A 10,931-nucleotide genomic window follows, 5' to 3' on the forward strand; every position below is an offset into this window, starting at 1 on the left:
ATGCCTATCCAAGTAAGGGAAGTACCCAAGCACCGGTCCACCCACATACCAAATTATCAAAGTACCGAACACGAATCATATGAACGTGATGAAAACTAGCTTGACGATATTCCCATGTGTCCTCGAGAGCGCTTTACATCATATAAGAGTTTGTCCAGGCTTGTCCTTTGCTACAAAAAGGATTGGGCCACCTTGCTGCACCTTATTTACTTTTGTTACTTGTTGCTCGTTACAAATTATCTTATCACAAAACTATCTGTTACCACTTATTTCAGTACTTGCAGAGAATTCCTTGCTGGAAACCGCTTATCATTTCCTTCTGCTCCTCGTTGGGTTCGACACTCTTACTTATCGAAAGGACTACGATAGATCCCCTATACTTGTGGGTCATCAGTAAGTAGTATGACTTGTATCGCCCACAACTCACTTGTGTTCTACTCATGCATATAACATCTACGCATAAACCTGGCTCGGATGCCATTGTTGGGGAACGTAGTAATTTCAAAAAAATTCCTACGCACACGCAAGATCATGGTGATGCATAGAAACGAGAGGGAAGAGTATCATCCCCGTACCCTCATAGACCATAAGCGGAAGCGTTATGAGAACGCGTGATGTAGTCGTACGTCTTCACGATCTAACCGATCCAAGTACCGAACGTACGGCACCTCCGAGTTCAGCACACTTCAGCTCGATGACGTCCCACGAACTCCGATCCAGCAGAGCTTCACAAGAGAGTTCCATCAGCACGACGGCGTGATGACGGTGATGATTTTGCTACCGACGCAGGGCTTCGCCTAAGCACCGCTACAATATGATAGAGGTGGATTATGATGGAGGGGGGCACCGCACACGGCTTGGAACAATAAACTTGTGTGTCCTAGGGTGCCCCCTTGCCCCGTATATAAAGGAGCAAGGGGGAGGCCGGCCGGCCCTTGCAGGACGCGCCAGGAGGAGGAGTCCTCCTCCTAGTAGGAGTAGGACTCCCCTTTCCTACTCCTACTAGGAGGGGAAAGGAAGGAGGAGAGGGAGAAGGAAAGGGAGGGCGCCGCCCCCTTCCCTAGTCCAATTCGGACTAGAGGGGGAGGGGGCGCGCGGCCGGCCCTGGCCGGCCCTCTCTCTCTCTCGACTAAGGCCCATGTGGCCCATTACTTCTCCTGGGGGGTTTCCGGTAACCCTCCGGCACTCCGGTTTTCTCCGAAATCACCCGGAACACTTCCGGTATCCGAATATAGTCATCCAAAATATCAATCTTTATGTCTCGACCATTTCGAGACTCCTCGTCATGTCCGTGATCACACCCGGGACTCCGAACTAGCTTCGGTACATCAGATCACATAAACTCATAATACCGATCGTCATCGAACGTTAAGCGTGCGGACCCTACGGGTTCGAGAACTATGTAGACATGACCGAGACACGTCTTCGGTCAATAACCAATAGCGGAACCTGGATTCTCATATTGGCTCCTACATATTCTACGAAGATCTTTATCGGTCAAACCGCATAACAACATACGTTGTTCCCTTTGTCACCGGTATGTTACTTGCCCGAGATTCGATAGTCGGTATCTCGATACCTAGCTCAATATCATTACCGGCAAGTCTCTTTACTCGTTCCGTAATGCATCATCGCGCAACTAACTCATTAGTCACATTGCTTGCAAGGCTTATAGTGATGTGCACTACAGAGAGGGCCCAGAGATACCTCTTCGACAACCGGAGTGACAAATCCTAATCTTGATACATGCCAACTCAACAAATACCATCAGAGACACCTATAGAGCACCTTTATAATCACCCAGTTACATTGTGACGTTTGGTAGCACACAAAGTGTCCCTCCGGTATTCGGGAGTTGCATGATGTCATAGTCATAGGAACATGTATAGTTATGGAGAAAGCAATAGCAACAAACTAAACAATCATCGTGCTAAGCTAACGGATGGGTCAAGTCAATCACATCATTCTCTAATGATGTGATCCCATTAATCAAATGACAATTCATGTCTATGGTTAGGAAACATAACCATCATTGATTCAACGAGCTAGTCAAGTAGAGGCAAACTAGTGACACTCTGTTTGTCTATGTATTCACACATGTACTAAGTTTCCGGTTAATACAATTCTAGCGTGAATAATAAACATTTATCATGATATAAGGAAATAAATAATAAATTTATTATTGCCTCTAGGGCATATTTCCTTCATATTTTGATGAGATATTGTTCATCTCGATCCATGGATTTCTTGTATTGAGAGTGGATCTATGAGTGCCAACTTGTGGTATGGTACCCTTTTCTGAAAGAAAAAAACTAAAAAACCATATCTAGAAGTTTCAAATAAATCCGTGGAAACTTGTATGTGTTAACTATGGATCCATCAAATTTCGGTTTGACAAAATGTAATTTGTAATTTGTACAAAAGAATAAAATTCCGGTCCAAAAACAAAAAATGGCCAATTTGTAAATACATATTTGTCTTTTCTCTATACGCCAAGTATGAAAGTAAAACGTTGTGAAATTTAAGATATATATAGTGTACATGTGTGTGTGTTTCTACAAAATAAAGTTCAAATATTTTGCGTTGTAGAAAATGGTTTTTTGAAAAAGGGCACCATGGTGCCCAAACACTTCTCACTTTTTTCCCACCAAATCCTTCCCATCCACCCAATGTCCAATGCTAGGCCTCGGCGTGCCGGCCCAACGTTTCAACGGATCGCACACTAGCTGTCAGATCGACCCGTCCCGAGCCGTTTGATCCTTATCCACCCAGGCCCTCTTCTTCCTTCCCCCGCTTCACGACTATTCCTCATTCTCCTCCATGCGTAGGTCGCCGCATGGTAGTCGCCCCTCTCCCACGCACCCTACAACACCCGTTCCCGCCTCTCCTCCTTGCCTTGTCCCCGCGACGCTTGCCGTTGTCAATCACAAACAAAAAGGTGTTGACTGTAGCAGCTTTTTCGTTCGCCTTCCCTGTTGCATCCATGGTGGAAGGGATCTACATCGCACGTCCCCATCAAAGGCTGCTTGCAACACCGCGGCTTGCCGCGCCGCTGAAAAAGCTACTGTCGTCGGTGTCCTCGTGAATGGTTGTAGCAATCGTCAACACTTGTAGTAGCAAAAACAAATACCAATTGCAGCAAAAAGGTCGTCGCCGGCGTTGTTGTCCTCGTAAACAGTTGTAGCAATCATCAACACTGGTAATAGCAACAAATGACACCGGTTCCAGCAAAAGGTCGTCGTCACCGTCATGGGTCTCTGGTCGTCATCAATGGTTGTAGCAATCGTCAAAGCCGGTAGTAGCAAAAAACATCGTCGGTAGTAGCAAAATCCAACTACAGTTGAATTTATTACCCATGGTTGAAGTTTTTCTGTCAATGGTTGCAATTCTTTTCCGCTTGCGTGGTGCCGTAGTTGAAGCTTTCTTTATCTACGATTGAAGTTTTTCTGTCAAATAGTTGAAGCTTTTCCTTGTTGGGCAGTGCTGATTGAATCTTTCTCTATCCATGGTTGAATCATTTTTCAACAACTGTTGAAGCTGTTTTAGATCACAGTTGCAACACTTGTATATGCATGGGTGTGACCATGATAGCAGGCAGCCATGACATCTCCTTGCTGGTTCCAACATTCTCTCACCACCCTTTGCAGCCTCGTGGTCGTCTCGGTCACCGCCGTCAGGCGCACCCCGACCACCATGGTTGCAACATGTGGTCACCGTAATGGGGAGCACCCGTTGCAGCGGTTGCAGCACGCGGTGCACCCCCCTCCCCGCGCGCGGCCGCCGTCGACGTTGCCTTGGTTCACGTCCCCAGCCGGTTTGCAGCATCTAGGCTCGCTGCCCCATGCCGGTTCGCGTCCAACTCTAAGGAGTTAAGAGATGTCGGGAGCAGGGAGGTCGCTCCAGTGGTGGAGCTCCGCTGGGAAAGCCGCAGTGGACCGGCGGAGCGCGAAATGGGTCGTGGGATCACGGGAAGCAGATAAGGATGTGATGCGTTGCTTGAAGAAGAAAAGGGACGACCAAAAAAAACTACGGAAATGTTAACGCCCACACGTGTGGGCGTTTGCATCTCGCCCACCCGCGTGGATTCGCGTCCGTTCGTGAGCGCACGAATCTTGGCATGTTTCTAGTGCCACGTAGGACTGGCCTGGTGTGTGGGCGTTCAGCCGGTCGCCCACACGGCCGTTTCACCACACAGGAGGGGCTGGTGTGTGGGCGTTCAGCAGTTCGCTCACACGCCACTTTGCACGCACACACAAGGGCTAGTGTATGGGCATTTGCCATCTCGCCCACACGCCCGTCTCCTCTCCCACACCCAAGCTGTTAGTTGCCATGTGTTTTGCAGTGCACATGGCAACTGCCCCTAGTGTGCTTTATAAGCAGGTGGCAACTCTCCTTTTTTACCCGAATTTGCCATGTGTTTTGTAGGGTACACGGCAACTGCCTAGTGTGCACGTAAGCAGATGGCAACTCTCTTTTACCGAGTTGTCATATGTTTTTGCATGGTACATGGCAACTGCCCTAACGTGCATGTACATGGCCACTGCCCTAACGTGCACGTAAGCAGATGACAACTCTTCCTTTTTACATGGCAACTACCCTAGCATGCTTGTGAGCACATGACAACTCTCTCAACTGCCTAGTGTTAGTATGTGGCAACTCCTAAAGTTATGAAATCATGGCAACTACATTAGATCAAACCATACGTGGCAACTGCAGTTGAGCAACCATGGCAACTGCAGTTGTCCGACATGGCAACCATAGTTCAGCGACATGGCAACTACAGTTAAACGAACATGGACGAGGGTCTGGACCATGGCAACTACGGGCGTGCGGTGACCGTCACACGTGGCGTGCGGGACCAGAAGGTACGAGGCCTGACATACGGGTGTGTGGGCGTTATCAACTTCGGCCACACGCGCGCGTGTGAGAGGGATCAGGAGGAGAAAAAAAGGCGTGTGGGCGCTAGTCGTTTTGCCCACACGTAGGTGTGTGGGCTATTCCTCTTATACACCACACAAAATGTGTGGGCGGACTCCCTAACACTCACGTGTGTGGCACTTATCGGCGTCCAAAAACTATTATGCTTTGGGCTTTGTCCAACGCAGGGGTGCTAGACGTACAATCGAAGCGAGCGCCAGGTGGAAATGTTTTCCCCAAAGTAAAGAAAAAACCTCAAAAGAAAAACCAAAGAAAAGAACCTAGTACGCACCACCATGGCAACGCTTTGGCGTGCACATCGTACGTCACGTACCCCTTCTAGACCGTACTTACCACTCGTGTACGTGTTGCTCCGTGCCGCAGCCCCACTGGACCACAGCCGAGCAACCACACCCGCAAACCGCCCCCAGCACCTGGCCAAGAACCGGGGCCTCCTTGTCTCGCCTCGCCGCCGGCCGGCCGGCCGGCTGGCTGCTTTGGAGAGAAGCGAGCCTCTTGCCCTATTCCTGCTCGGCCGCGGGTTGCTCGGCCGGCGAGCTCAAGCCCCAAGGTCAGTCAGTACGGGTACGTCAACTGCCTCTACCTCTCAGGCTCTCCCTAGCTGCTTTGCTTGAGCTTCGAAGAATTCGTTTTTCTTTTCCTCTCATCGCTGGCAGAGTTCAGATTCGGATTCTGAGTTATAGCCATTTCTTTTGCTGGGGAGGAGAGAGACACCTACAAATTAGTGGGTTCCCCAGGCCGGAATCAGAATAACTGAATGAGTGTTCCTTGGTCAACCATATTTCGCCCGGCCAACCGGATCACAAAAGCACATCTTGCTAGTTGTTACTGCCTTTTTTTCTGTACCAATCTTGCCACACACACACTCTGCTCTACTAGATTATAATTCACCTTTTTCTTTGGGTTGTTCAAAGATGAACTTTCCCGACTTCTGCTCCAGCATGCAGTCCGCAGAGATGTTCCAACTAGACAGAGTACTTTGCTCAGTGCTGATGTAGCCAGGATACACAACTTAGAAAGTTAGAATGGCGTTCCATGAATCATAACTGAATTTCATCACCCTAGAATAGCAGGGTCTACTATGACCCGAGAATGACATAAGAGCAACTCCAATGGGGCGACCCATTTCGTCCGCCCGCGTCCGTTTGGGTCGGCGCGGACAAAAGTGGAGGCCCAACACGTCGACCCAAACTCAAATCGTGTCCGCCTGGCATCCACGCCGACCCGTTTCTGGCCCAAAATTACGTCTGGAATGCGTCGGCGCGGACGCGAAGCGGACGCGCCGCGCGTCTCCTTGCCGTCCGCCGCGTCCCCACCTGGCGGCCGTCCAACTACGATGGTCAACATTAATTATGACGACCGTCCACCTTGGGCCCACGCGTCAGCGATGGTGATCGTCCTTTTTTAAGCCGGGCGTGCGGCGGGGCCGTCATCATCCACTGCCACTCGCCTTCGTCCCCATCTGGCCACCCCTGCCCCCACGCCGGCGACAACCCTAGCCACCGCCAGCATGGGCTTCTTCTCCGGCATCGGCAGCAGCGGCAAGGGCAAGGCCCCCGCCCACCATTCCCCCTCCCTCACCGCCCTCCCCGCGCCGCCGCACGCTCCCCGGCAGAGGCATCGCATCAATGTGCTGGTGCACCAGGCCGAGTGACACTGGCAGCACCGCGTGCCTCTGCCGTACCCCGACACGACGCTGCCGCATGACTGGCATTTGGATCCGGAGAGGATCCCAGTGCCGGCGGCGCCGCGGACGGCGAGGGCCCATGAGGAGGAGGTGCGGCGCCGGCGGGCGTTGCTGACGCCGGAGCAGCGCGCCGAACCGCACTACGTCGTCGACTCGCCCAACTGGGCTCGATGGTTCGCCTTCGAGCATGAGGAGGCGAGGTGACGCGGCGTCCGCGGCGTCGACCGCAGCCTGCCGCCGCCCCCGCTCGTCGTTCGCGACGAGGACCAGGAGGCCGAGGCCGCCTACCAGGCGGCCATTAAGGAGAGCGAGGAGGAGGAGGAGCGGTGGAGGGAGGCAGATGAGGCGGCTTTCCAGGCTGCCATGGCGGAGGCCATGGCCCTCTCCGCGGCGGGCGACTGCGTCGTGCCGCCGGTGACCCTGACGTCCCCGCCCAAAGCCGAGCCGGAGGAGCCGGCCCCTCTCGAGCGCTACTCCTGGACCGGAGTAGTGCGCGAGTGGGTCAGCGCTCCGCCGATCTGGCTCGGGCGACGAAGAAGTAGGAGGCGACCTACCTCGACCACTGGCGCCGCGTTCAGCTGGCCGAGGAGCGCCGAGAGGGCGGGCGCTTGCAGATGCTCGAGCGCGAGACCGAAGAGGAGGCGCGCCAAGCCCAGGCAGCGGCGGCGCAGCCCGACATCGCCACCTTCTGGAACATGGCGTTCTCCTGGGTCGGCCCTGCGCCGACGCTGATCGACCTCACTGGCCCCGACGCAGACGCCGACGAGGACGCCTAAGGCAGCGCGTCGTCTAGTTTTTAGTTTTTTATGTTAATTAATGTAATGTGGACTTTCGCCGGCCTTCGTGACCGGCATTTACGTTTAATTACATGCATGTGTTTATTTTTAAAATGTTTTTAAACTTTTTTTTTGACGCGCTGACAAAATGGGTCGGACCAGCGTTGGGCGCTCGTGTCGACCCAAACACAGCTCCGGACGTTTGTGTCCACCGGGCCGACCCAAATGAACAAAAGCGCCATCCGTTTGGGTCGGCCCGTTGGAGTTGCTCTAACCTTGGAATTGCGGTCTTCTTTGACTAGAGCCATTTCAGCGGTCATGCATATCAGGTCATTTGTCCATCTCAAGTATAAGCAAAATCTCAAGCCATTGATGCTCCGAGCGGTTGCGTAGTCACCATCATTATGTGCCTTGTCAATTGCTACTAGTAATCGTCTACATGCAATGTAGGTTAATTTTAATTGCATTGAAAAATAATATTTGGCAAGATCTTAAGTGCACGTTGATATTAGGTAGCATGTAATTATCGCTGATATTAGGTATGCTATCAATTAGGGGAGAGTGCTAAACATGTTTAGCGCTAAACATCGGAGCAACATAAACCGTTGGATAGATGCGGTTGAACCGGTGAGATGTGTTGGATCTCTGCAACTCGCTCTTTTTATATTAAGTATATAGAAGTATAGATATAAGATACATATATAGATATACTCCTATAAAAGGAGTAGATATAGATGCTTCAAAATTCAAACTTCACCTGTGTAAGGTCAGGAAAGTGTTTATATGCTACCTACCAACCTTTTGTACCAAACTTCCCACATGCCCTTTGCTTGCGCCAAAAAAAAAAATGATATTACATGTTAGGCATCTAACGTATGTTAACATAACATTCATCATTTTCTTCTAGCTAACCTCACATTTTTCTGCTACCTAACTTCACCTTCCCTTCTTGTATGAACCAGCTACGTGCCATCACCACGTATATGTCATTTGAAGAAATCTGTGCTTCAAGTTCAGTAGAGGAGAATGAGGCTGGTGTGTGTAAATGGCCTGAGATTCAGGCACCTCAGGCTTGCGTTCCTCGCCATCTTTGCGGTGTTTCTTCTTTGGAAATGGGATAAGGGATCACTGTACAGTCCTGGTATCCTCCGACCGGAGCCATTGGTCTTGAGTGAGTTATCCAGGCCCTCTCAAATTATAAGCCCAGGAACTAATATTCTTTCAAGGTCCTCTCCGTGGGTCATCTTGGGGCTTGTTTTCCCAGTAAATTTCTGTTGCTCACTCACAGTTTGTAGATCGGAATACCTCCATGGAGGAAGACCCCCCCATCATCGATCCATTGGTGCAGTCGGTCACTGAAGTAGGAAAGGAAGGCATTTCTGCACCTCCACCTCTGTCCATAGTTCATAACTCTGAAGATGTCGCTGATAACGCGGGAACAGCACCTCCTCAGAAGAAAGGTAATTCACTATCTCACATCCTTTGCTAGCTTGTGCTATTGCCTTTTGAGATGTACTCCCTCTATAAAGAAATATAAGAGCGTTTAGATCACTACTTTAGTGATCTAAATGCTCTTATATTTCTTTATGGAAGGAGTATTATGTTAAGCTTAGCTTTCTCCTAAATTTTGCTTCATCGATATTTTAGAATGTGACTACAGGAATGGAGAATGGGTTCCTGATAACCACAGGCCACTGTATTCTGGCCCCAGATGTAAAAGATGGCTCTCTGAGAGCTGGAACTGCAGATTGACACAACGCACAGATTTCGCTTACGAGAAATTTAGATGGCAGCCTGAAGGCTGCGATATGCCAGCGTTTCAAGCTGCCCAATTCTTGACAAGGTAAATGTTGCTGCTCCTTCAGTTTGAATTTGCAGGTGGTTGAACCAGGGGTCCTACCGGATCTGCTCCGGAGGTTGTAGGAGAAGGATGGAGTGGGACGGGGCGATGATCGGGCGCGCCGGCGGCTGGGCGCCGTCGCGTCGGAGGGAGATGGCGGCGGCTAGGGTTAGAGGCGGCTAGGGTTCCGGTTCCTCTGGGAGCCGGGCAATAGGGATAATAATATTCTTATTGCTTAATTCCAAAAAGAGTCTTACAGCCTATATTTATAATCTAGATAACTTGCATAAGAATTAACCTAAAATAACTTGCATAAGAATTAACCTAAGATAACTTGTGGGCTAAGATTGCCCGGTGGGCCTAGCTAAACCGGCCATAACACTTCTCCCCGCCTGCACAAACAGCTCGTCCTCGAGCTGTAAGGTGGGGAAGTGCTTGCGGAACTCCTTGAGGCGATCAACCAGCGTCAAACACCTTCTCGACAGCTGGGGCGGCTAGGTCGGCGGCGACGGCGTCCTCCGGAATGTAGTCTGCAACCTCCAGGTAAAAGAGTCGCGGGCAGGCATGGCTAGGCGTGTAGGGCTCGTCGCAGTTGAAGCACAACCCTTGACGGCGACGCTCGAGTAGCTCGGCTGAGGTGAGCCGGTGAAACTGGCGCGCTGCGGTCGCGGCGAGGGGTGCCGCAGAAGCCTGCGCAGGCCGACCCTGCGCGGAATCCGGCCAGGGTAGCGACCCAGCGATCGGGGACGGTGATTCCTGCTGGATGGCCACCGCGCGGCGCTCAAACGCGCGGGCGTAGTACATGGCCGAGTGGAGATCCTGGGGTCCCTGAAGCTCCACGTCCACGCGGATGTGATCCGGAAGTCCACCGACAAAGAGGTCGACCCGCTGTTGCGCCGTCATGCCCGACTCATGGCATGCCAGGGCCTGGAAACGGGCGACGAAGTCCTGCACCGTGGAGGTGAAGGGAAGGCGGCCGAGCTCCGCCAGGCGGCTCCCGCGAACCGGAGGCCCAAAGCGAAGGAGGCAGAGCTCGCGGAAGCGCTCCCAAGGGGGCATGCTGCCCTCGTCCTGCTCGAGGGCGTAGTACCAGGTCTGGGCTGCACCACGGAGGTGGTAGGATACCAGCCAAGTGCGCTCCGACGCGAGCGTGCGCTGGCCACGGAAAAACTGCTCACACTGGTTGAGCCAGTTAAGCGGGTCCTTCATGCCGTCATAAGTGGCGAAATCGATCTTGGCGAACCATGGCGGCGTCTGGGTCGACGCGCCATGGCCGACCGGCTCGGCGGTGCGGAGCAGTGATGATGACGGCGCCTGGTCAACGGTAGGAAGGCCGTCGTAGGCCCTTGCGGAGCCGGACGAGGCCCCAGACTGCAGCGTGGGTACCGGTGGGTCCCCGACCTCTGTGTAAACTGGCGGTGGCGACGTCCCGGTTAGCCAGGCCGGGATCGGGGACGGTGACGGCGGAAACCGGACCTGCTGGATCGGAAATCCTCCTGGTGTGGACTGGCCCAGTCCGGAGCTGGGCGGCGGCGGTGGGAGCTGGACCGGCGCGGTTGGCGCGGCTGGGGCCGACGCGGGCCAGTGCGGCCATTGCGGCGCTGGGGCGGGTGCGGGAGGCGCGAGTGGCGCTGCGGGAACCGGCGCGGGCCACTGCGGCCAGGACGGCGCTGGGGCGAGCGGCGGCTGG

The 10,931-nt window shown here is 52.7% G+C and overlaps 1 protein-coding gene across 2 annotated transcripts in view; it reads left to right on the plus strand.

Moving 5' to 3' along the window:
• The first annotated feature begins 5,302 nt into the window (after positions 1-5,302).
• Positions 5,303-10,931, plus strand: part of LOC119300217 (protein trichome birefringence-like 16) — a 7,707-nt gene continuing 2,078 nt past the window's right edge. The window contains exons 1-4 of one of the 2 annotated variants that reach the window (XM_037577244.1): positions 5,303-5,502; positions 8,364-8,572; positions 8,697-8,861; positions 9,049-9,244. In XM_037577244.1, the coding sequence (XP_037433141.1) occupies positions 8,428-8,572; positions 8,697-8,861; positions 9,049-9,244 (506 nt within the window). In that variant the 5' untranslated portion in view covers positions 5,303-5,502; positions 8,364-8,427. The remainder of the gene's footprint in view (positions 5,503-8,363; positions 8,573-8,696; positions 8,862-9,048; positions 9,245-10,931) is intronic. The other variant, XM_037577245.1, reaches the window with a different exon arrangement.

The sequence above is a fragment of the Triticum dicoccoides genome, chromosome 5A (assembly GCF_002162155.2).
Source record: "Triticum dicoccoides isolate Atlit2015 ecotype Zavitan chromosome 5A, WEW_v2.0, whole genome shotgun sequence".
Taxonomy (NCBI): Eukaryota; Viridiplantae; Streptophyta; class Magnoliopsida; order Poales; family Poaceae; genus Triticum; species Triticum dicoccoides.